The sequence below is a fragment of the Trematomus bernacchii genome, unplaced genomic scaffold, assembly GCF_902827165.1.
Source record: "Trematomus bernacchii unplaced genomic scaffold, fTreBer1.1, whole genome shotgun sequence".
NCBI lineage: Eukaryota > Metazoa > Chordata > Actinopteri > Perciformes > Nototheniidae > Trematomus > Trematomus bernacchii.
The window spans coordinates 3,409,938-3,437,778 of record NW_022987607.1 but is presented as its reverse complement, the minus strand read 5'-3'; the positions used below and the strand labels follow the sequence as shown (position 1 = coordinate 3,437,778).

General features: G+C 40.1%; 1 protein-coding gene across 1 annotated transcript in view; it reads left to right on the top strand.

The window, feature by feature from the left end:
• Positions 1–25,115, top strand: part of fam135b (family with sequence similarity 135 member B) — a 63,971-nt gene extending 38,856 nt beyond the window's left edge. The window contains exons 8-20 of the mRNA XM_034131181.1: positions 5,667–5,823; positions 6,331–6,380; positions 8,439–8,594; positions 12,229–12,302; positions 13,503–13,657; positions 14,168–16,070; positions 16,827–16,993; positions 18,273–18,364; positions 18,460–18,557; positions 20,302–20,453; positions 21,417–21,527; positions 22,012–22,125; positions 24,258–25,115. Coding sequence (XP_033987072.1) covers positions 5,667–5,823; positions 6,331–6,380; positions 8,439–8,594; positions 12,229–12,302; positions 13,503–13,657; positions 14,168–16,070; positions 16,827–16,993; positions 18,273–18,364; positions 18,460–18,557; positions 20,302–20,453; positions 21,417–21,527; positions 22,012–22,125; positions 24,258–24,463 — 3,435 coding nt within the window. The 3' untranslated portion in view covers positions 24,464–25,115. The remainder of the gene's footprint in view (positions 1–5,666; positions 5,824–6,330; positions 6,381–8,438; positions 8,595–12,228; positions 12,303–13,502; positions 13,658–14,167; positions 16,071–16,826; positions 16,994–18,272; positions 18,365–18,459; positions 18,558–20,301; positions 20,454–21,416; positions 21,528–22,011; positions 22,126–24,257) is intronic.
• The last annotated feature ends 2,726 nt before the right edge of the window (positions 25,116–27,841 follow it).

The window sequence follows — 27,841 nt, the reverse complement described above, 5'->3', positions numbered from 1 at the left end:
ATAACACATTCATAATCAGGTGGATTTATTTTGCTTACTTTGGGTGCTATTAAGTACAAAATCAGCTTAGAGTGTGTACGTCGTATGGCCTTGGGACACAGCTGTAGTCTATATGAAAAAAAAGCCTTGCTTTGCTTGGCCTATTTTCTGCACTGCTGCAATGTTTTATTGCACCTATTTTTATTCCATTTTCCTTATTATAGCAATATTTCTTAATCCAATCGTCTCGTCTGTCTCTTCTTGTCTTTGCCAATTATTTTCACTTGTGTACAGATGTTAAATCGTCCAATTTTCTCCGTCTTTTTATAATCTCTTAGTCTCTGTGGACGTCACAAGTCTGCACAGTAAATCTTAATGAGCGCCATGTTCCCCCCCCCCCCCTCCCAACACTCCTCCTGGTTTTTACTCCCACCCCTGGCTGGGCACTTTAATAAGCTCTGCGTTTAGCCAGGCGGGGGGTTCCCTTTGATCCCAGTAATGAGTTCTGCTCACAAGCGCCACGTACCACATAGCTGCAGGTGAAATGTTCCCAAAAAACGCCGCCTCCTCCTTCACCTTCATTTCTTTAGAGCGTTTCACCTGAGGCTACGCTACGTTTTCAGCACTTTCTCCCTCAACACCACAGCGTTTCCTCAAAGTGTTATGTCGTTATTTCTGAAGAAAAAAAGAAATCACATGTTGTGGAATCCCATTGATATCAGATGTTACATCTCAGAAGGGAGGAAAACGTTCCCTTTGAGGTATAAAAGGGAGGTTTGAGAGATAAATAATGCTTTTTGAAGAGAGACTCCTGAGTGTATTTAGTGTTTTGTGGAAATAAATCATTATTTTGAAGATAATGACAACTTTTGTTGTGTTATTATATTATGGTGGTTTCTTATTTTCAATTTCGTTCACTTGTTCAGGTGATTGTCGAAACATTGAAAAGACTTGCAAAGATGATTTTATTTTTTTTCTAAAGAGGATATAGTCTGCTAATTGTCAGGTGTATATCAGTATGTAGTGCCTCTACTTTAAAGAGTCCTCTCCTGCTGATGTTCAGGTGTATATCAGTATGTAGTGTCTCTACTTTAAAGAGTCCTCTCCAGCTGATGTTCAGGTGTATATCAGTATGTAGTGTCTCTACTTTAAAGAGTCCTCTCCTGCTGATGTTCAGGTGTATATCAGTATGTAGTGTCTCTACTTTAAAGAGTCCTCTCCAGCTGATGTTCAGGTGTATATCAGTATGTAGTGTCTCTACTTTAAAGAGTCCTCTCCAGCTGATGTTCAGGTGTATATCAGTGTGTAGTGTCTCTACTTTAAAGAGTCCTCTCCTGCTGATGTTCAGGTGTATATCAGTATCTAGTGTCTCTACTTTAAAGAGTCCTCTCCTGCTGATGTTCAGGTGTATATCAGTATGTAATGTCTCTACTTTAAAGAGTCCTCTCCTGCTGATGTTCAGGTGTATATCAGTATGTAGTGCCTCTACTTTAAAGAGTCCTCTCCTGCTGATGTTCAGGTGTATATCAGTATGTAGTGTCTCTACTTTAAAGAGTCCTCTCCTGCTGATGTTCAGGTGTATATCAGTATGTAGTGTCTCTACTTTAAAGAGTCCTCTCCTGCTGATGTTCAGGTGTATATCAGTATGTAGTGTCTCTACTTTAAAGAGTTCTCTCCTGCTGATGTTCAGGTGTATATCAGTATGTAGTGTCTCTACTGCCTGTGCTGCAGCACCTCTTTTCACCCTCTGTCTGAAACCAGAGCCCAGTCTGCTCTGATTGGTTAGCTGGCCGGCTTTGTTGTGATTGGGTGACCTCTTAGAGATGTCCCGCCCCTTAGCTTATCACGTACAATGTGTTGGAGCGTTAGGGGGGGTGGGGGCAACACAGAGATGTTAGCCTTTGTAGACCATTTACATGCAAAAACACCTCTTTAACTCACTAGACTAGAGTGATGGAAACATCTAAAAAGATCTATTAATAATGCCTTTAACCTGTTAAGCCCGCAGGGGCTACGGGCTTTTTTTTCACAAAACTGTGTCTCAGGGCTTCTTAACATTTAATAAACTATGAATGTGTCATACTCATTTAATGGGAAGAAACTCAGCTAACTGACGATACGAACAATTTTTACCGAAACAAAACACAAGTCTCACAAGAAGTGTCTAAATGAGCCCTGAGCGAAAAAATGCTACCGCACTTAGCACAGAACTCAAGGTAAAAATACCCTTATTACTTATTGTAACTGCACATACAATATATCGATTAGCAAGCTGAGATTCCACAGATTCCAGAAATATAAGTATCATCACTGAGCGATCAGAAGTCGCGACATGGGAAGCAAATACAGACATCACACCACGGAGCTTTAGGTAGCCAACACGGCAATATGTCTTACCTTTTGCTGTCATTCTGATCAAAAGTTGTCTTCAATGGCATTAAAACGAGAAAAACGCGGCTGAAGGTTAATCCATAGGTTAATCCAATGTGTCTGTCACTTTGAAATGATTACTGATAATCCATAATTCAATTTTTATGTCAAAAACGGAGTTTTCATATTAGCTGCTAACGATAGCTACCAGAGTATATGACAGCTTCCTGTTTTGGGTATTCTGGCTATGCATCACTCTCACTCCTTATTTGGTAACGTGTGTGTGTGTGGAACTTCCCCTCGATTCTATTGGCTCTAACGGTTAAAAAGAGGTGTCAATCATCAAAATCGACCAATGGGTTCCAGAGATATGGGAAATCCACCCAAATGACCCCAGAAGTGTTTTTTTGTTGCTAAATCTCTCTAAAAAGGTCAAATGTCACTGGTTTTGCATCAATCTTGATACAGGGTAGTTATTATATGTTATAGTTTGGATTCCTAAAGCTTTTAGTCTACTATCCCATCATTCAAGGGTGGTTTTCGCTATAAGTAATGTTTTTTTTTTTTGGACGGACACTATAATTTACAGTTTTTTACTATGTAAAATCTGAATTTACTTTAAAATAAAAAAATCTATATTGATTCTGACTTTTCTACATCCAACTCACAGGTTTATCATTGCTTTGAGAAAAAAGATTATTAATTTACCCCTTTTAGAAGTGAAGATATAGTCATTTGTTCTGGGAATGTCATTTTCGAGTCTGAGACCTGAAAAACAGGCTCGGGGCTGAACAGGTTAAAGATTAAATGAAAGGGCTTTAATTAGATATGTAGCCCTGAAACTCTCCTGTAGTATCGTACAATTGCTGATGAAGTCCACGGTATAAATTAGATTTGAGTCCCCTTTGATAATAAGTATTAATACCATTCTGAAAAAAACGTTAAAAAGAAAAAAGTCCTGTACCTTATAAAGACAAAAGTCCTGTTTTAGTGGGATTTCCATCCAGTGTGCTAGGAGCTTTATGTAACATTATTTATATGAAGAACTGTCAAAATGTGCACAAACAGCAGCAAAAGCATAAATCCTCGTGTTCAGTGACAGAACACTGATCCCAGACAATGTCAGCGGCGAGATAAACTGTGGTTTTAGGATAATGACTAGTTCATTCTGAAAAATAGTTATTTTTCTCTGCCCCTCGCTCTCAGACTGATCCAGGCAGGCCTCTATAAAGGCAGAAATAATTATGAAAGTAAACATACAGATGTTCCTTCCTGGTTTCAGGTATACTGCAGCGCTGCAATTACAGAGCGCTCACAGGTATGATGATAGGGCCGGAGACTCGGAAAATTACAGTATCTGGAGTACATCCCCAGATACTATTACATGCCTTTCAAAGCTCCAAACCCTCACTGAAGCTGCGAAAAACATCCAGGAGTTTTTTTGGGTAGCAGGTCAGGGACTAACGTCACATTCAGGATCCATGCTGTGACGGTGATGTGTTCAATGACAGCTCTCTGGGTGAAAGGCCATTAGCGTTTCAACGAGAGAAATGAGAGACATGATTATAGTGTCAAGGCTTTTGTGATTTGTGGCTTCTTATACTCAGGGCATATTGGAAATCAACTTTATTCCCTTACTGCTATGTTAGAGAGCCATCTGCTGGAAACACTGTCCATAATACACAGGCTAATACTCAGAAGCATTAAGGACTGAAGATGCGCTACAGTCATTATTTTCCGTCTTTTTTTGATAAACACAAATTATTTAATCATTAATTTATATTTTGGGTTTCTGTGGACCACCATTTGTAGATACTTCTTCGTCTTTGAGCACCTGTAAAAGCGCTTACAAAATAAATATATTAATCTATTATTATACTAAGCATGTGGAAAAAAATAAAATATGTACCTCATACAATATAATATACCTCACTTTGCATCGTTGGACATTTTATTGTACAATTTTTGCCCGACATATTTGATCGTCAGTTTCCATACCCTCATCATTATTTCTTGTTCCTTGCACTCGTCCAGACAAACAAAAACGCCTCTCTCCTCTCTCTGTGTCCACTTCCTGTACTCGTGAACATTTAAAGGTCACAACAGGGATGCGTTACTTCCTTTTCAGCCACGTGCACGTATTGATCTGCTTTTACTGCTCGCAGCAAGCTGTGTTTAGGGCCCATTTGTTTCTATTTGATCTTACGAGTAATGATCTTATTCACAGAGTCAGCGACAAGCCTTTACAACTGTAGTTACTTGAAGGTCAAGTATGTGAACATGTCTGTTATTAAGGCAGGTTTTTTAGAGGTGACTGCTGAACTATATAGAGGCTGACATTTCCTCCGTGTCTGGAAGTAGTGGAGTACAAATACTTGAAGTACATTTTTTCTGGTATCAGTACTTTACTCCACTACTTATTTTTCTGACCACTTTTGACTTTTACTTCTTACATGTTGAACACAAATACCTGTACTTTCTACTTCTTACATGTTGAACACAAATACCTGTACTTTCTACTTCTTACATGTTGAACCCAAATACCTGTACTTTCTACTTCTTACATGTTGAACACAAATACCTGTACTTTCTACTTCTTACATGTTGAACCCAAATACCTGTACTTTCTACTTCTTACATGTTGAACATAAATACCTGTACTTTCTACTTCTCACATGTTGAACACAAATACCTGTACTTTCTACTTCTTACATGTTGAACACAAATACCTGTACTTTCTACTTCTTACATGTTGAACACAAATACCTGTACTTTCTACTTCTTACATGTTGAACCCAAATACCTGTACTTTCTACTTCTTACATGTTGAACCCAAATACCTGTACTTTCTACTTCTTACATGTTGAACACAAATACCTGTACTTTCTACTTCTCACATTTCCCAAACAGGCTGGTTCCTTTAGTTTGAATGTGTGTTTGGTGGCGTGATCATTATTATTTAGAGTCATTGCGTGCCTATTGATTTGAACACGATCCGTGTATCCATCATTTCCTGGTCTTCTCTAAAGAAGAGGGACCAATGAAAACGTTGTCATGTTGCCGTTGTTCAGCATGGAAACATTCATTAGCTAACAATGACATTATTGTTCTATTAATATAAAGGGAGGTCAGGTACTCTTTAAAACAGCTGCTAGTTATGGGTACTTTTTACTGAAGTACATTTCAAAGCCCTCTTTACTTTTACTTGAGTAAAGAAGTTTAGTCAGTACTTCCACTTTTACCAGAGTATTTTTAAACACGAGTATCTGTACTTCTTCTTGAGTAAAGGATGTGTGTACTGTGCTCTCTGTGTGCAGGGCAGCTTCTATGTGGCCAGTGAGCACAGCCTGCAGAGAGCTCACTCGTGGCACCGCAGGCTGTGCCGCCTCCTGCTGGCGGCTCTCGACGGTCTGACCTCGTACCACTCTGCTCTGAGGAAGGAGATCCCAACGCTGCAGCACACTCTGCACTCAGGTGACCATGATAGATATGATTATGTGTCTTTAAAACATTTCAACATGTCTTCAAATCCAATTAAAATGCCTGAAATCCCTCTACTACAGAAGTATGATTGAGGTAATTCAACTTATTTGTTCATTGCCTTTACATACATCAATCCTGGGCATGGTTAGACAGTTGTAGTATTCACATTGTTTTCTTCAGTAAAAGTACAAATAAAAAAAGTGTAATAATATCATTAATAATAAGATTTACACATTATGTTATAATGATTGCTTTTCCACCACTGGTTAACATCACACCATTTAATGTTATGGCCTTCAATAAAGTAATTTCATTTTTATGGTTTTACTATTCAACTCCAAATATGATTAGATTATATTTGTTATGTGTGCTTTTGAATTCAAGACCTTTAGTTCCGTTTTAATAAGTGTTAATATCAAAATACAATAAATATGACTGTCTTTAAATCAAAGTGTATTAAAATCCTTTGCACTAAACTCTTTTCATTTATTTCCCCAGAGGAGCTTCCTGTAGAAGAAACTCTGAGTCGCCTCACACAGGAGTTACAGGTACGTTCATTCAACACGTTAAGCGTCTTTAGTGGCCTGCGATGAAGTTAGATGATAACTTTATTTGAACATTGTTTTCTGTAATCATTTGAACCTATTATTATCCTGTTTTTTCAGTTTTCAAATTGAAAGTAAAGTAAATGTTTGGTTTACCCTGCAAAAATAGCTGTACGACAGAATATGTAGACAGCTTAGCCATTGTTATAGGTTTAAGGCAGGGGTCGGCAACCCGCGGCTCTTTAAGCCCTCTGCTCTGGCTCCCTTGAGTTTAGACATAAATAAGAAGGAAATGAAATAAAAGTATTTGTAGGACTATTTAAATGTTGTTGCACGGTTGAAAATGTTTCGTATCTTTTATTTTGAGGTGATACAATATAAAAACAAAAAGGTTTTAATAAGGTCAATTAAAATATGCGTCACATCCTGCTACGGTCCCGCACGGGCGCCTTTTCTTGCAGGCGAATAACCTGACCCCCGGCTCGATGAGCGAACTATGGATACATCAATGAAAAGAAAAGTATGGGAGGAACACAGAGGGTTTAATTCTGCGTGGACAGAGTTATCTGCTTTCACAGCAAACGATGCTGGCTTACCGGGATGTTTGATATGTAGAGAGAAGTTGTCAAAGGTGCTGCAGCTTTACGTATTGGAGGAAAAACATGGGAGAGGAAGACAGCTGACGATCTTCATCATAATTCAATCAGTTAACTCTTTTTAGGGTGCAGCTATAGGTTTTATATATTTCAAAGTGGGTCAATTTTAATTGTATTTTTTTTCCTTCAAATGTGCAGAGGACTCCCCAAGTGCTGTGTTTAATTTATTTTAAAGGGGACCTATCATGCAAAATGCACTTTTGTACGTCTTTTCTACATGAATATGTGTCCCCGGTGTTCCAGGGAACTCACCAAGTGTCAGAAAACACAACCCTCTCTATTTTCCTCCATACCCAAATCTCTAAAAAAGGGGCTGCAACGGATCTGATAAAAACTGATCCAGATTTGAACACTGTCCTGACGTCAGGACGGTGGCGCTACGGCTATTGGGCCAACTCCACCAATCAGGAGGAGACAGCCACGGCCATTGCCGTTCGAAAGCGCTGGAGACACTGTAGTACATATGCCAGGCCTGTAGATGGTGCTGTTCTCGCAGAATCAGCCCTTGCTAAAACAGAGCTAACATTTTTCAAATTGAGCAAAATGAGGCATGGCTAAAATGCATGATCTGTTTGGTATTTTGAAAAAAAAAAAGTATAAATATGCCTTATATAGGTATGGCCCTACACTATATTATTATAATATAGCATGATAGGTCCACTTTAAAGTAGGCCTGTGTATTCTTTTTTTATTCTCCTTATAAGAGTTCTTTGTACTCAATTTTATAATGTAATAAATAATAAATGCAAAAAAACTCTAGTTTTTGTATATGATATAACAATAAATACAACTTTATAAGATATCAAATATGTTTTGCGGCTCCAGACAAAACGAATTGTTGGAAAAGGGGGAAAAATGTCTCTTTTGGTCAAAAAGGTTGCAGACCCCTGGTTTAAGGGAACAGATATGATCACAATATGTTCTTACATGAGTACAAACTTAAAGAAAAATAAATATAATCAGTGGAATTTTTTAATTTGTGGATTGTTGTTTTATTGCTCGATTTTAATGCGACTTTTACTATATTTATTTGTCGTCCTTTTTTTTACTACCTCTGTAAAGCGACTTTGAGCACCTGTAAAAGCGCTTACAAAATACATTTATTATTATTATTATTATTAAGTGAGACATTAAACTTACATTTCTTAAAACACGCGTCAATAAATATTGTTCAGATGTATTTTAGGACTGGTATGATGGCCCTTCTGCTCTAACCAGCCTTTCGAACAGCGAGGGTTTATTGATCGATGAGTCTAACATGACTTTTCTAAACTGATCCAGAGTCAGGCAGACTGCAGACTCCACATTGTCTGTAGGATCCCAGAATAGGAGGCTATATTTCAGGAAGTGTGACGCATTCAGTCTGATGTTATCTCTGTTTCTGACCCCTCCGTGTGTCCCTCAGCTGCAGGAGGTCCATGACGGGGTGGCGGAGCAGATCAGCCGGGACGTGAGCCAGCTCTGCTCCCAGCTGGCGGCCCTGTGGAGCAACTTCCTGCTGAACGCTGTGCTCAACCCCCACATCCTGTCCTATCTGGCCCAGGAGCATCACACACTCAGGGTGAGAGGGACTACATTCACACACACACACTTATACACATCTCTCAGACAACAGGGACGAGCATTCACACACACACACACTTACAGTATACATCTCTCAGAGAACAGGGACTGCATCCAAACACACACTTATACATCTCTCAGACTACAGGGACGAGCATTCACACACACACTTATACATCTCTCAGACTACAGGGACGTGCATTCACACACACACTTATACACACCTCTCAGACTACAGGAACGAGCATTCACACACACACTTATACATCTCTCAGACTATAGGAACGAGCATTCACACACACACTTATACACATCTCTCAGACTACAGGGACGCATTCCCATATCACACATCTCCTCAGACTCCAGGGACGAGCATTCACCACATACCACTTATACACATCGCTCAGGACCTACAGGGACTGAGCATTCACCACACTACACTTATACATCTCTCAGACTACAGGGAATGAGCATTCACACAACACACTTATACTACACTCTCAGACTACAGGGTAACGAGCATTCACACACACACTTATACACTCTCTCAGGACTACCAGGAACGATGCATTCACACACACACTTATATAGTACACATCTCTCAGACTACAGGAACGAGCCATCACAACACAGCCCTACTATACACATCTCTCAGGACTACCAGGAACGAGCATTCACACACACACTTATACACATCTCTCAGACTACAGGGACGAGCATTCACACACACACTTATACATCTCTCAGACTACAGGGACGAGCATTCACACACACTTATACATCTCTCAGACTACAGACGAGCATTCACACACACACTTATACCATCTCTCAGACTACAGGACGAGCATTCAACACACACACTTATACACATCTCTCAGACTACAGGAAACAGAGCATATCACACACACACTTATACACATCTCTCAGACTACAGGAACGAGCATTCACACACACACTTATATACATCTCTCAGACTACAGGGACGAGCATTCAAACACACACTTATACATCTCTCATACTACAGGGACGAGCATTCACACACACACTTATACATCTCTCAGACTACACGGACGAGCATTCACATACACACTTATACATCTCTCATACTACACGGACGAGCATTCACACACACACTTATACATCTCTCAGACTACACGGACGAGCATTCACACACACACTTATACACATCTCTCAGACTACAGGGACTGCATCCAAACACACACTTATACACATCTCTCAGACTACAGGAATGAGCATTCACACACACACTTATACACATCTCTCAGACTACAGGAATGAGCATTCACACACACACTTATACATCTCTCAGACAACAGGGACTCATCCACATCACACACTTATAAACATCTCTCAGACTACAGGGAAGAGCATTCACACGCACACTTATACATCTCTCAGACTACATGGACGAGCATTCACACGCACACTTATACATCTCTCAGACTACAGGGACGAGCATTCACACGCACACTTATACATCTCTCAGACTACAGGGACGAGCATTCACACACACACTTATACATCTCTCAGAGAACTGGGACTGCATCCACACACACACTTATACATCTCTCAGACACCATGTTCACTGTCTGAGCCACAGAGTCCTTATTGGAGGGCATTGATGACGGTTTGTGCCGATATGTTGGAGGAAGTATTCACATCCCATGTAAGAAAAAGTGCCCCAGAAGTAGCACACTGAAAATGTTACTTTAAAAAAGGTATGCAAGAAGAGTCAGGAAAATGTAATAATCAAATCAAATATAAAAATATTATGATACACTATTGTATATTATATCTTATACTATTTGTGTGTACTGCTAACTAATTGTTATGTTTATTATGGATTCACCCGCTCAGTATTTTCTCCACTATTTAATTGATTTGTGAAAATAGTGAGAAACCTCCACATTATTAACTAAACAAGCAAATTCTGACATTTTAGAAGTTGTAATCATGAATCTTAATTTGATCGTTGTTTTAGAAATAACATACTGTAGTTGCAATTTCATTTTCATCAACTAAAACAATCTGTATTTGTATTTAATGGTGGTTTAATTCATAACGATTCATCATGCTGTATTTTTAAAACTCTTCATACATTTTGTTTGCAAAAATCTTAATCCGTACAGAAGCTAAAGCGTTATTACTTATTACCCAATGAGACGCAGTGTAGTGAGAGTAGAAAGACTAGGCATTATATAAAAAAAGGATCTTCCACCATACTGAAATGCTCTTAAAGGTCCCATGTCATGTTATGACCCGTCCCCTTGTGTGTTATGAAGGTTTGTCTGCATGTAAACGGTCTGCAGAGTCACAAACCCTCAAAGTACACCCTGTAGCGAGTAAAACTCTAACACAGAAAAGACCTGTCTATGCTGCCCCAGAACGCCTCGTTGGACATTTCTCATTTTCCATTTGTTGGTCCATTTTGGTTCCAGGAACCGCATGACGTCATGCAGTTCCCGGAACCAAAATGGACCAATCCGCGGAGCTCCTCACACACCAGGACCTTTAGCATACATTTGCAACTAACAGGGAGTCCCCATTGACTTGCATAGAGCTCCCTGGTTGGTAATAGACGAGTTGGGATCGTGGAGAAATGCTCTCTGCAGACCCATTCTCACAGTGTTATAAACCTTTTTCTTACTCAATATCAAGCCACATTTATTGTTTTTACTTCGGCTGTGAGTGTGTGTGTGTGCTCAGGATGAGTTTCGGGCTGTCCCGCTGTATCGCCGACCCGGAAACCACACGAGTAAGCCAGATCATTGAGCAGCGAGCCTTGCAACGTCTCGACCAATCAGAGAACACTGGGCTCACAGAGGGGTGGGGCAGGAGCTCCAACAAGCCGTTTAGGACAGAGAGTGAATACACATACTTTACAGAGATGCTGTATGAGAAACCAATGTGAGTTTGGAAAATTGCACAATTTAAATCTATTCTAGTAGACCTCAACAATGGAATTATGATCTGTAGAAATGGCCATGACATGGGACCTTTAAATGAATAAATAATACAATTTAAACAGCTTTGGTGAGGAAGTAATCTTTACAAACAGACTGAAAACATAGCGTCTTGGCGGAGATAATATTAAACGAAATGATAACATGGACATCTCGCCCTCAGTCGTTTAAACCCTGCTGAGTAAACTAATATATTTCTAATCACTGAGCTGTTTAATATGAAATGTGCTTCGCAGTGGAGCGGCTCTCAACTCTCTTATGTGGCATTGTTTCGCCTCAGTTGTCTGAAAAATAATGAACATGTTTGCTTTGGTTCTAGATTACCCCGAGGGCACACTGTCATGCCTTCACCCACCAGTGGAGCTAGGATTTCAATTAACACTCATTCTGTAATTATTATGGGCTGGATTTACACCACAAACAGTGTTCCTGGTGATTTAACACTGGCTGACTCACAAGCATGATGCATGTCTAATCGAAACAACCTTGGATGTTTTTTCACAGACCTGAAGAAGTGATTGAATCCGTGTTTGTGTGCAGAGCTTGAATTTCCGACTGTTTTCATAATGTTATGCTGTAATGCCAATAAAGACGAGACTCTGGCTCCACTGATGTGACAATGTTTTGTCTTGTTTCTGGCAAATCCAGGTCAGAAGGTTCTCCGAGGCGTACTTCTTCACAGAACACCCCAAAGAGATATCTCTGACTTTTCAAGAGGAACTGTAAGTATTAGTACGGGAGCCATTACGATCAATTTTCAAAGTCTGATCTGAAAGCAGTCTCTCCCGTGTTTATGACTTAAAGTGGACCTATCATGCTATATTTGAATAATATAGTGTAGGACCATACCTATATAAGGCATATTTATACTTTTTTTTTTTCAAAATACCAAACAGATCATGCATTTTAGCCATGCCTCATTTTGCTCAATTTGACAATTTCTAGCTCTGTTTTTGCAAGGGTTGATTCTGTGAGAACAGCACCATCTACTGGCCTGGCATATGTACTACAGCGTCTCCAGCGCTTTCGAACGGCAATGGCCGTGGCTGTCTCCTCCTGATTGGTGGAGTTGGCCCAATAGCCGTAGCGCCACCGTCCTGACGTCAGGACAGTGTTCAAATCTGGATCAGTTTTGATCAGATCCGTTGCAGCCCCTTTTTTAGAGATTTGGGTATGGAGGAAAATAGAGAGGGTTGTGTTTTCTGACACTTGGTGAGTTCCCTGGAACACCGGGGACACATATTCATGTAGAAAAGACGTACAAAAGTGCATTTAGCATGATAGGTCCCCTTTAAGAACACGTCAAAAGGTTTTGCCATCTTTCTAAATGCAAGTTACAAAATTAAGTCTCACCATTAAGAAAACTGTCTTAGTCTTATGTACAGTACCAGTCAAAAGTTTGGACACACCTTGTCTTTCAATGGTTTTCGTTTATTTAAAAATGTTTGTACTTTGTAGATTAATACTGAAGACATCAAAACTATGACAGAACACGTATGGAATTATCTAGTAAATAAAAACCTTCGAATGAGAAGATGTGTCCAAACCTTTGACTGGTAATGTAGATCATTGGGTAGTGCTGCACTTCAGCCTATTGTAGCCACAATTAGCTTAAAAACAACAAACACTTAGAGATAAGATGCTCCTGCTTCAGATTGTTCACCTGCCAAAACCTTATTTTAATTTTTCACACATAAAGAAAAGCAACTTAGAAATATTATTCTGGCAAACTCCTGTTCTCAAGTCACAAACCAACGAGATAAATCAACTTGAATCAGACTTAGGAAAATGGATGTCAAGATTGTTTGCCCTGCCAACTTCCCTTACAGGGTTTTTCGTATATCAGCCCACCCATGATAAAATACGTTATTCTTCATATGGAGAAAAGTTCAATCATGGTATTATTATTCTTCTTCATTCAGGATCAATAGACATGGCCAGATAGCTGCAGACGTGCGGAGCTCAGACTATCTGACCAAGATGCCTCCTCTACCTGTCGAGTGCCTGGACATCGATGGAGACTGGAACAGCCTGCCGATCATCTTCGAGGACCGATACGTGGAATCTCCTCAAACAGGTAATATAAGACTGAAATGATTCACAGCAAAATACATTTTCTTTTGCTATTTGTTAAAAAAATATCACTCGTCCCCGGCTTGATCTTCAATATCAGAACACATGTATGTATGATCCTCTCCAGAATGGAAGTAGTCATCACATACAGAGCATCAACTAGTTCCTGAACAGTGTCCTTCACATGCTGATATCCAAGAGAGGGAGTTACACAGTCACAAGATGGAGGAATAGAAAGCAGTATTCAATGTTTACTTCAGATTAGCTCCACGTCAGAAATGAGCATGCTTGTCATATGTCTATCTCCATAGAGGCTGAATCATCATGTTAATCACATAGCTATCATATGCCTCAAACAGTCCTGATGCTCTTCTAGGTAATCACACATCCTGTCATGTTCACAGCTACAGTTGGGATACCTTTGTTATCATGTTACTCTCATATTGGAAGAGTACATTCAGTATTTTCCCAACACCATTACATAAAGTTAAGTGCAATGCCTTTCTCTTTCCAGAGTGGGAATCACATGGGCCAACCGCTGATGGGAAGACCAACCCAGGTCTCAATGGGATTTTTGAAAGCAGGCAGGAAGACAGAACAGCAGCAAAACTCAAGGATCAAATGGACATTGATGACTGCATGGACCTGCCCACATATATGTCACTCATGGCAGAGCAGAGTAAAACCAGCACTAACATCAGAAGTACCCAGAACATCATCCTAACTAAAGACAATGCTGAACCCTCTCTACTAGAGGAAGAACTCTTAAAGCAACCAGAGGAAACACAAGACCAGGATGTGGACAGCTGTAATCCAGATCTGAGGTTCATTGAAGTTAAGCCTTGTGATGAGGATCCGTGTAGAAGAGAAGCAGTCCTCTCCTCAAACCACAACCCCCTCATTGACACCAATAACATCAGTGATGAGTCTCCTGCTCATCAGTTAGAAAATACCGTCCAACTTTGCGATGCAACCAGTGACAGCAACGCGCGAGAGAGTGAGAACACTGAAGAGGAGTCTGATATTGCCATGCCATTAAACCACTCTATGGACGATGAGAGTGAAGATGTTCCTCCTGGCAGCGTACAGACTTCCTACGCTCATCCGGTTATACCAACCTTTCCGGGCGATCTCAGAAAAGAGATGATTCACCGCGGAGGCCTGGTGGGCTCCAAGATCATGAAGCGCTCGTCCTCGGTTATTTCTGACTCGGGTATCGAGAGCGAGCCCAGCTCAGTGGCCTGGCCCCTCGAGGCTGTGCTGAGAGGCAGACCTCCCCTTGACTTCTCCAGCGAAAGAGAGATCCCACGACAAATAGTGTGTCGCCACCGGGTTCACCGAAGCTCCCTGGAAGGCCTCCAAATGGAGAGCAACGGCAGCGGAGGTATACAAGCCTCCCTCACCTCTATTAGCTCCTTGCCCTATGAGGATGACCAGAGGCAGCTCAGCAAACTGACCAAATCTGTGTCGGCACCGCAGATCAGCAGCCCTGAAGACACTGAGGAGGACCGTGTGCTCAACCAGGAAATAGATAGCTTAGTGCAACATTCATTGAATATCAACTGCTCTTCTTCGAACCTGGATTCAGTTCAAACAGAATCATCTCTATTAGATCCGAGTTCAGCGACAAATCTTATCCTGGAGGAGAGTATTCGCTCTGAAAGCTCTGCTCAGTACCTGCCAGAGACGAGCATAACCCAGTCCGTGTTAAGTGGTGTGTCTGAAGGACTGATTTTACAAGAGTCTGTCGAGGGCCCTCATGTGAAGGCAAGTGCTGTTATTGGCAGCCAGGGGGAGAATAAGAACCATCAAACACACATCAGTGGAGAGAGCGCCTCAGTGGAGGATGTGCATTTCGCTGAAACAGAAACAGTGCCCTGCAGCTGTGGAAACAGACCATGTGTGCATAAAAGTGCAGCAGCTCAGGAGAGAATGAACTCTGAGGATGAGTGGCAAAGTTTCCATGAGAGCGAAGTGATTCACGTTGAAGACCAGGAGTGTCTGGATCTTTTAGGGCTTCAACAAACCAAAGATCTCCCCAGAAACATTGCTCAGAGGCCCAGTGACCTTTCAGGGTTGATAGCCAATGATATCGCATCACCTGTCGACCTCACTGGGGTATCAACCAGTGAAAAAGAGCCTTTAGAGTGCCAGACGAAGCCCGCTAAGATACACAACTCTGGGCTGGCCTTCGTGAATAAGAAGATGGTGGAGGTGGTGAACCTGTCGGTGTCCTGCGCCCCCACCTGTCTGCCATTTTCTTCTGCTCTGAGAGACTCTCCTTCCATCAATGGGATGTCCGCTCGCCAGGCTACCTCGCCGATCACCAATCAGCCGCTGGGCTCCTTCGGTATCATCTCCTCGTATTCGCTCAATCCCCTCAACATGGACGACGAGTCCAATGAACGGATGCTGAAGTGAGTTCATGTTTCACTTCAACATAGGACAGAGGCTGCTGAAAATGTGTTTTAAACGCCAATGTAAACATGTGTAAAGGCCTGTCTACTTAAAGACTTGAAGTTAAAGTAGCATTCCTAGACTTATCCACTAAATTCAGATTCATTACCGGATTATTGGATTGTCAAAAGAGGTAGCTTTTGTTCGACATTTGTTTTCATTTTGTGCCCTTTTTGATAACTTTGTTGGAGTAATATTATAAATAATCCATGACAACTACAGACATAACGCCAAAAGACAAGGTGTTATGGGTATGTGGAGATGACTGTTGACATGTGGTGCCGTAGCTGGCAGTTACTCATGCTTGGAAAGCCTAACAAAATGCATTGAGGGCAAACATGAGGTGCGAAGGCGAGGCGAGTGTGTTTAGTAACATCAAAGAGAGAGCAGACACATCCATCATGATGAGCAGAAAGTACAGGAGCTGGAGTCAGATTTGTTTTGACTCACAGCTCAGATCTGTAACCTGGTGAGACGACAGGGTGTACAACTTAGAGAAGCTGCTTATAAGTCTGTGAGACTATTGTGTGGAGGTTTGCTCAGAAGTAGACAAATGTTAACTGAATTAATCAAATACAAAATGCAACAGATGTTTTATACAAACTTTACTGCTTAATAAAATCTTAGATCAGCATCTTTTGGCAATTTCATGTTTACATAGTACACCATTTAATCTCATGGTTTCTTTTACCAAATGTCATCTGCCTTTCCTCCAGTTTCTACAAAGCCAAAGAGGATCTGCTGAAAGAGTTGAGCTTCCAGGCGAGTCTTTACAGCGACCTTCCTCTCCTGGCCTCAGATCTGCCGTACTTCCCCCCCGAGGAGGATGACGAGGAGTTTGATGACGGCATTCACCTCGTGGTGTGTGTCCACGGGCTGGATGGTGAGTCCACATGCAAGGTTCTGGTTCACTGGCAGCAAAATACCACTGCAAGAGTTAAACATGCAAAGACATGGGAGGTGGGATGTTATGGATCGTAGTGTTATGACTTTGCAATACAAAATGTTACATACTAAAATAAAAGCTATTTTCTAAATTAAATGTTCATATCAAAATGTATTAAAGCCCCAAATCACAAGAAATGCCTCAAAGGGCTGTACAAAGCAAAGACAAAAACAAAATACAAACATCATAGCATAACAATTATAAAAACATTATACATCATCATAAGTATTGCCATGTGATAAAAGCATGTGACAGAAGTGATGGTAATGTTGAACAGACACTAGGTGAGGGAAATCATTTACAGAATTCCTCTGACATTAAAGTGGACCTATCATGCTATATTTGAATAATATAGTGTAGGGCCATACCTATATAAGGCATATTTATACTTTTTTCTTTTCAAAATACCAAACAGATCATGCATTTTAGCCATGCCTCATTTTGCTCAATTTGACAATTTCTAGCTCTGTTTTAGCAAGGGCTGATTCAGTGAGAACAGCACCACCTACAGGCCTGGCATATGTATTACAGCGTCTCCAGCGCTTTCGAACGGCAATGGCCGTGGCTGTCTCCTCCTGATTGGTGGAGTTGGCCCAATAGCCGTAGCGCCACCGTCCTGACGTCAGGACAGTGTTCAAATCTGGATCAGTTTTTATCAGATCCGTTGCAGCCCCTTTTTTAGAGATTTGGGTATGGAGGAAAATAGAGAGGGTTGTGTTTTCTGACACTTGGTGAGTTCCCTGGAACACCGGGGACACGTATTCATGTAGAAAAGACGTACACAAGTGCATTTTGCATGATAGGTCCCCTTTAAAATAAGTATTAGTTCAACGAGCAACACTCACATTTAGTTTGCGCCAGAGAGTGCATATGATCCATGGGGTAGTGCAAATTCAAAGAAAATTGGTCATTGAATCAAGATTGTGTGCCATTGCTGAAACCACATTTGAAAAAAAATGTGTATTACAAAAACTATGAAATAACAAAACACAATATATCAAACTGGCTTTAGAAACCCTGTCATGAACTGACTCATTCCTAGCTTAGTGTTTTAGTGTCTTTTAACGATTGTAAATGTAGTAGAGTCTCTTAAACCTTGTCCTACAAACTTAGAAATATCTCTTTGCATTGTTTGTTCTGTGAACACTAATGCCAGGTGTGTGTTACTTAAATGATCAATGTGCCAGAAACTACATATCTTCCTCTCTACTCGTAGGAAACAGTGCAGACCTCCGGCTGGTGAAGACTTTCATCGAGTTGGGACTTCCAGGATCCAGACTGGACTTCCTCATGTCTGAAAGGAACCAGGTACGTTTGGGGAAATGGGGAAAAATGTATCACATGAAACATTTTCTAAGTTGATTTGTAGCATGCTGACTACCGTGGTTTTTCTTTCCCTGCAGATCGACACGTTTGCAGATTTCGACACGATGACGGACAGGTTGCTGGATGAGATCATTCAGCACGTCCAGCTGTACAATCTCACTATAGGCAGGATCAGGTCAGTCGCTCTACATTAAAACTGTGCCACACACACATTAAACTCTCCTTTTGATTGATTATGATTGATTAGCTGAGTTAGAACAGGGGGGATTCAATCAATTTGAGCAGAATGTTACAAGCATCCAGAACAAACTCAGCCAGACTGAACAATACAGAACTGAGTGGAACTGTGTGTGTGTGTCAGTGTGTGTGTGTGTGTGTGAGAGAGAGAGAGAGAGAGAGAGAGAGAGAGAGAGAGAGAGAGAGAGAGAGAGAGAGAGTGTGGCCTAGCATTACTATACTTGTGGGGACCTAAATCTGTTTACACAGTCACGTGTGGGGACTCGCCTCCCTTATGGGGACAACATGGAGGTCCCCATAAGGGGAATCATTCATTTTAGGGTGAAGACTTGGTTTAGGTTTAGGTTTAGGGTTAGGCATGTGTTGGTTATGGTTAAGGTTAGGATAAGTCTCCAGGAAATGCATGTAAGTCAATGTAATGTCTCCTGAAGTGATGTATACAGTACATGGTATGTGTGTGTGTGTGTGTGTGTGTGTGTGTGTGTGTGTGTGTGTGTGTGTGTGTGTGTGTGTGATTGTATGTTTGCTTATTTGTCTGTGTGTTTTTCTCTTATATGTTATTTTATGCAATTTTTTTAAATGTTTGCAAGGTTCTATGTAAGACTTGTCTCTGTAAATCTGCAATTATGAGTATAATTACATGCGTGCTTGTGTGCGTATCGATAAATGTGGATTTTGTATATATTTTTTAAGGTTTAAAACATGTGAAGATAAATATTTTTGTCATAAAAGTACATTTTATGTCAGGTTGAACCCTTTTTTGTACACTTTGTGAAAAATTGTCTTTGGTGCAACCATAATCGACATGAATAACGAATAAGAAATAAGTAAGAAAATAGTAAAAACATGTTTTATTCAGCTGTTTACTTTGAGCCTATATGCTTATAAACTCATTCTCTTTGGGCAGTAGATGGCAGCAGAGACTGCCCATCCTCAGCATGAATGCCGTAACTCCTGAGAATCCCTGTTTCATGATAATTTATTGTCTCTACGTTCCCGAGAAGGATTAGAAGCACAAAATGGATGAAAAGCTGTTATCATAGCGTGCCAATAGGTTTCTGACTTTCACTTGATGGACTGTGCTCCTCTATGCTGCAGTGTGTTGCCTAGTTCTCATCAAATTAAGCCATTCATCTTCCCACTTAATTACCCTCAATGTGCCAATTTATTCTTTTGTAAGAGTTGCTACCCAACTTACTTTATTGTGGCGTATTCTCTGGAGAATAAGTATCAAAAACAAAGGCAATGGACTGCCACAACAGCATCTGGTTCTTCCCACATTACTGCTATATTTAGTCTAATAGGAGATAAATGAGAAGGAGGGGGAACAGCAATGAGGGATTTTGGGTAAAGCTATAACAGTTTAGTAATTAAACGAAGTGACAGACATATAGCTTCATGAATCTGCTGGGAGAGCTATTCATTTGTATGCTATATCCTCTGTGTTTAGCGTCATTAAGTTGCCTTTGAGAATGTTTAACAAGTGAATGAATTTCTGAAATTACCAAATGTTGTAGCTAGAATCTCAAAATAGCTCGAACTACTTCCTACATACAGAAGAATCTATAATAAGCGATGCTCACGGTGTCAGAGGTCAGCAGAGTTGGAGGCGTTGTTTTTTCCACTCGCCCACTCACGCTGCGAGTTTCTCTCACTGAAAGTTGTTTGTCTTCGGCCAACAGCTTCATCGGCCACTCTCTGGGGAACGTCATCATCCGGTCGGTGCTGACGCGGCCTCGTTTCCGCTGCTATCTGCCCAAACTGCACACTTTCCTCTCGCTTTCAGGCCCACACTTGGGAACGTTGTACAACAGCAGCACTTTGGTCAGCACAGGTGAGGCCACCGCGCGAAAAACTGCACACTGCTTTATTTACACAATGCATCGCCATGTTTGGTCCTCCTCAGCATCCTTTTATATCTACTGTTAGAAAAATATCACTCGTCACCAGCTTGAGCTTCGATCTCAGGATCCATGTATTTATGATCCTCTCAAGAATGGAAGTAGTCATCACATACAGAGCATTTGGTACAACTAGTTCCTGAACAGTGTCCTTCACATGCTACTACTACAATTACTTATACTACTACCACTACAACTACTACTACTACAACAACAACATCTACTACTACTACTACTCCAACTTATACTACTAACACCACTACTACTCATACAACTATCAATACAACTACTACTATTACTACTACAACTACTTATACTACTACGACTATTACTAGTAATACAACTACTACTACTGTTATTTATGATCCTCTCAAGAATGGAAGTAGTCATCACATACAGAGCATCAACTAGTTCCTGAACAGTGTCCTTCACATGCTACTACTACAATTACTTATACTACTACCACCACTACTACTACTACTACTACTACTACTACTACTACTACTACTACTACTCCAACTTATACTACTAACACCACTACTACTCATACAACTATTACTCCAACTACTACTAGTAATACAACTACTACTACTGTTGAAAAATATCACTTTAGCTGGATTAGCTCCACGTCAGAAATGATCATGCTTGTCATATGTCTCTCTCCATAGAGGCTGAATCATCATGTTAATCACATAGCTATCATATGCCTCAAACAGTCCTGATGCTCTTCTAGGTAATCAGACATCCTGTCATGTTCACAGCTACAGTTGGGATACCTTTGTTATCATGTGGACTCTGATATTGGTAGAGCACATTCAGTATTTTCCCAACGTCTACCAATACCATCCATACTGCTCTGCTTCTACGCCTGATTGTGTTTTGTTTGTGTTGCTCAGGTCTGTGGTTAATGCAGAAGTTGAAGAAATCAGGATCGTTGCTACAGCTCACCTTCAGAGACCACGTGGATCCACGGAAAACATTCCTTTATGTCCTGAGTCAGAAACCAGGTACTGTGTGAAACAAAGACAGTATATTGACTGCTTCCCTTTACAGACTATTACATGAAAGACAACCTGTTCAAATATTCATGAAAATCTTGTCTTTTTTGTCAAATATCTGTACGTGTCAGCTCGCTAACACTCAACCCCTGCGAGAGGCCTCCCCACTGTTAGAGTGGAACAAAGCAGTCGTTTGTCACACAGGCTTGAAGAAGATAAGCCTGAAAACACTATTTTACCCCTCCAGAGCTGTGGCAGGCTGACAAAATGATCCAAACCCTGTCATTGGAAACCCACCAGCGCACTCCGTTAAAAGCACACTGACAGCAGACTTGAGAAGAAAAAAACACGGTTTTATCGTATCAAGCCTGTCATTGTTCTTGTGATTGCACTTTGCGTTTTACAACCAATTCACTTTCCTTTCAACTGTCTTCCTGTCTGTCTGGCACACACACTGCAGTCTCATTATCGTGTTTGTTATGTGTCGTTTCAGGGCTCCAGTTCTTCAAGAATGTGGTGTTGGTGGCGTCTCCACAGGACCGATACGTTCCTTTCCACTCAGCCAGAATAGAGATGTGCAAAACTGCTCTTAAGGACAGGACCACAGGTGAGGCGTGCATGCTGTATCGCTAAATTGGATCGTCTTTCAGTATTGAAAACAACAAACCCAGTTTTTCTTTACAAATATCAATGCCAATACTGACTACAAGTTCAATACTGTGCCAGAGTATCTGTTACATCACTTAGTTCAACTAACCGGGATAATATAAAGTGACACTGTTATTTTTTAAAGAATAAATAACACATCCTTTCTCCTTTGAGTCGACATTTATTTTCCAAAGCAAATAAATGCACACTTTCACAATTCAATATGCCCATTAGCATTGCTGCTACAGCCCTATTTGCTCTGGTATTATCAGCAGGTTATGGTGGCAAGCTAGAGATTGAGCATTGTGACTTTTGTTTTCTAAAGCCCCTTTCCAACTGGACTGAAAACAAACAAATAACGTCTGACAGTTGCTTTTTAATTTGTCCCTTTACAAATGAATTTACAGTATGTGACACTTGTTGAATTGGATACATACATTAGTAGAGGTAACCACTGTAAGTGCTTTAGAAAGAAGCCTATCACCTTGATTGAAGTGGGTTTTTATCAACTTGCATACACGCGAATTTCAGTGGAAAAAAGGGTTTAATTCACTCAGTAGGACAGTATGGGTTTTTCACCTTGTTTTACCTTAAACCATTATCCTGTAAACACCACATTTAGCCACATTGGCCTTTTTTGTTTTACAAAAAACTGATGTATGTAACAAGAGGGCTTCTACACCTACACACATTTCTCAACGTGTATAAAAGCTATAGCCAACAGCCACTTAGCTTAGCCTAGTTTAGCTTAAAGACTGGAAGCAGGGGGAAACAGCTAACCTGTAATTTACTTTACAGCAGCTCAAATGAACAAGGTTATATGTTTTCCTTTTACCCTAAATTAGAGGACGCTTTATACAAAAGAAGTCCAAAATAATTGGAAGACTCAAGAAGTAATAATAATACATTGTACTTTTAAAGCACCTTTCACAGCTAAAAGCAATCCCAAAGTGCTAAATAGCAGCTGAAAAGACATTCAATTTATTCGCAAACAAAAAAACAAATCAATACCAAATCAAGTGAACTGACTGAGGGCTGATGGGCCGGACACACTTCACAAAAGAAGAGAAGACAGGATCTGGGCTCTGGCTACTAACCCAAAACAACATTCAAACCTCATAGAAATAAATCAATGTAAACAGGAATACTGGACCCGTCAAGAAACAAAGAACCAGCAAGGACAAAAGATCAAGTGAAAAAAATCAGAGCTAAACTCCCTAAATCAGGCCTGACCAGATTCACCTGGGAGACTTCAACTTCCTACTCAACATTAAGTGAAATCAATGGCATTTTGAAGGGCTATAATTCAGAATATGTATAAATATAAGAGAAGATAACATAAGAGGTACTTTATTGATACCAAATTGGGACAAGGCATTGCACATACTGTAAGTAGAAATTAATAGTACTAGAATTGAAACATCTCAAAATTGAATTTAAACGTAGAAAATATACAGTAGAAGAAAGAAAATCTATAAACTAACTGATGTTAAGGACTAAAGTAAAAATATTTGACTCACAGAAAGTGGAAAATAATACATTACATTTCATTTAGCTGATGCTTTTATCCAAAGCGACTTACAATGACCAATTACAGGGACATCCTCCCTGGAGTAACTAAGGACTAAGTGCCTTACTCAAGGGCACACTTCAGCCCACCTCACTATCCATTAGACCACCACTATCCACATAATATCATTTAATAGTATTTTTATGGAAGTTTTGTTGTAAGAAAATCGAAACAACTTTTTAAAAGTGAGGCTTGAGTGTAAATCTGTGCCAAAAAATGTAAGCGTAAAATCAAATATTGTGGTTTTATAGGTTATTCAATTAATTGTACCCAGGTAGATTTGGTTTGAAGTAAAATACATGGTATCTATCATCAGACAACAGGCAAATCTTAATTAAATTACCCCAGGATTCAAATAATTATAAACCACTAGAACAAACACGAACACTCAAAAATAAGAATAGATAAAATGTGACGCTGCTACTTGTGAGATAGCTGCTACAGGATGTCTTTGTTGGGATATGAAAGCTAACAGTTCAGCGAGTAGGACTGACTGACCTTTCCTCATTTCTGCACCAAAGGTCCCGTGTACACCGAGATGATCAACAACCTCCTGCAGCCAATCGTTGAGGCCAAAGAGTGCCGTCTGATCCGACAGAATGTTTTCCACGCTCTTCCCAACACGGCCAACACGCTGATCGGCCGCGCCGCTCACATCGCCGTCCTGGACTCTGAGCTGTTCCTGGAGAAGTTCTTCTTAGTAGCGGGGCTCAACTACTTCAAGTAAAGGTGCTAAACTGCAGGATAACAGGACAATATGTGTTGGTGACCTTCACGTTGTACAGTATATTCAATGTATATATGTCAAAGAAAGCTTGTAAATACAATTTGTTAAGATTGTTAGCAGCTGTTTAAAAAAAACATCAGTGTATTGTGACTGTTGAAAACTCCCAAGTCTGAGTTTGACCAAAACAAAACATCGGACAACTATAATTATGGATGTTTTAATGGCCTTATTAATAACCAGAGTCAGCAAGAACACAAACAGATGCTAATTATTGTCAAAGCATTTAACTTCTTTCCCTTTAGAGATGGTTTGAAACCTTCATTATGGCTGGTTGATAGGATTGTTTCATAACCACGAAACCATCATAACTATCCTTAGACTTGAGGCAATAGATGAGCAGCATTTATCCCCTTGATTGTACATGAAGTATTTTGTTGTACAAAGCATATATGTTCCTTTATACAGAAATTAATTTATTGTTTTAAATTATTTATTTTGTATCTGCTTGAGTGTCTATATTGTAAGTAGTCCATCTAAATGTGATCCTTTGTGTGTTGTCTTCAAGTCTATCAAATTAAAGCCTACAACAGACGTGAACCCTAATAATTAACCCTCCTATTGTCTTCGTTTCCCCCCCCCCTTACTTTGGTGTTCGCGGTCAAATTTGACCGGTCCTGTTTTTGCTATTACATTAACACAAAAACCATTAATCACCAAATGTCATTTAACACCCTTTCAAACTGTAAATATTGTATCAGACTACTGGTATACATGAAAAACTGCAGTAACTATACAAAGAATAGACACTGAACATGTATTGCGTGTGCCAGGTGTGATTCATGTGGGGGGATGGGCACATAAGAGCGGGAAATGTGTCAAATTGTTCTGTTTGTGTGTGTGTGTGTGTGTGTGTGTGCGTGTGTGTGTGTGTGTGTGTGTGTGTGTGTGTGTGTGTGTGTGTGTGTGTGTGTGTGTGTTTTATCTGATCCGGATAGTTACTAATTCCTTTTCTTTATGGCGGTCATTTTTGACCGGGAACACCATGTGTGTTTCAAAGTTGACTACATCATCCAAAATTCAATGAAAGTGGTGATCATCAATTGTATATGTTCAAATATCTACTGTGAAGGATATCATAAAGCCTTAATGCAATCCAATGTAAAACAAAAAAGTTATGATTGATGAAAGTAGTAAATCGGTCAGATTTGACCCGAAGACAACAGGAGGGTTAAGTAAAGTGGATATCTAGTTTTTACACATTTCATACAATTTAACTCATGGATTCTGATATAAATGTGAGGCTTCAGTATGGGAGAGCAATACAGCATCTTTTAATTATGTGTATCTGCTGTACTAGCCTTTATGTTTAATGTATTGTTTGCACTAATTGATTGCTAGATGATTTACTACTATCATTGGCCTACTGCTCCCTTCAGTTGTTGTTCTGTGTTTCTCAAGCTTTACAGTATTTGTTTCAAGCCAACCCAAAGTGAGCATCTTCCTGCTTTCCTTTAAAACATACATTTGAATGTATTGACGAATTAAGTGGCCAAAAAAAAAAAAATGCAAATGAAAACCACTATTACTAGCATGACTTCAACGTCTCTGTTAGCTAAAGGCTGACTATTGTTAATGTAATGTCCCGTCAACCTATAACCTATAACTTCAGATTAACAGATTGATTTGCTCATGTGAAAATCAAAATGATGTTGTTTTGAAATAGACCTATTGGACTGCTTGGCTTAAATACGGTGTGTATCTGGGTTTTCATGATTGGTTGCTGATAGTTAGCATGTCTGCATAGTTAGCTGGACATGCTAACATCGTAGCCTGGGAATTAATGATTGACCAGAGTTAGTCAGCATGTCTGTTTACTTAGTTGTTCATGCTAACGTCCGAAGCCTTCAAATTATTGATTGGTTACTCTTAGTTAGCATGCCCGGATAGTTAGCCGAACATGCTAACATTCGTAGCCTTGGAATTCATTATTGGTTACTTTCAGTTAGCATGCCCTGATAGTTAGCCGGACATGCTAACGTTCGTAGCCTTGGGATTAAGTATTGGTTACTTTCAGTTAGCATGCCCGGATAGTTAGCCGGACATGCTAACGTTCGTAGCCTTGGGATTAAGTATTGGTTACTTTCAATTAGCATGCCCGGATAGTTAGCCGGACATGCTAACATTCGTAGCCTTGGAATTAATTATTGGTTACTTTCAGTTAGCATGCCCTGATAGTTAGCCGGACATGCTAACATTCGTAGCCTTGGGATTAAGTATTGGTTACTTTCAGTTAGCATGCCCGGATAGTTAGCCGGACATGCTAACGTTCGTAGCGTTGGAATTAATGATTGGTTACTTTCAGTTAGCATGCCCGGATAGTTAGCCGGACATGCTAACGTTTCGAAGCTTGTCAAACTCTTACTCTTTTGGAAAGGCTAGAAAAAGAACTGTACACCGCTTCAACATGTGTACCGTAGAAAGCTTGACATGCCTATCGTACATAAATAAACGCTTCAAGCTTTGATTATACAATAACTGTTCAGGAGTGAGGTTTAGCAAACGGTCAATTATTTTGATAAACAGCATTGAAGCAAATATAAAGCATTATTGCTTGATGACTTATTTCAGTTTTTCCCTGAATCTCGTGACATGGACACAGAAAAAAGGCTTAGTGATACAATTAACTGCAAATCTACCAAACAATGTATGTGAAAGATACTCATTATCCATGACCAGCCTATATACAGTACAATCTTATGCTCTAATGACCATCACTTCCCTAATGAGCCGTTTTAAATTGAAATGGTCTCTACCATACATTTCATAAGGCACTCATTATTTTTTAAATGGCTTGAATCAGAACGTCATTGCTTTTGTTTTCTCGTTTAATTTTCCATAATGCAGACACAACCAGAGCCAAGATGCCCCTTCATTTCTTACAAATCGACTTTAATTTGTTGCGTGATGAAAGCAGGGAAGCTCCTTTATTCAGTAGCAGACACAGACTCATGTTATTTTTAGTGATGATATATTTTGATCATCTCATCAGCCAAATCAAACAAAAGTAGTTTCCTCCACAACCTCTGCTGTCACATTCAAGCACGACACGAAAGATGCCGTTTTCCAGAATTCTGCGTGAAGACTGTTTTCGCATCGCTGAGCTGTCAATCAAACGATGTTTACATTTTGACATAAGCGAACTGTTATCATAGCGTTGTCACAGACGTCTCAAACCCAGCGATAGTTATGAGTCTGCTGCATATGTATGTACACATAGAGCTATATTTAACCTTTGCAATGGTTTGATAGCAAGTGCACTTTATTGACAACCTTGAATCAACTTCCACAAGCTTTACGAAATCTTAACCACTATTTTTC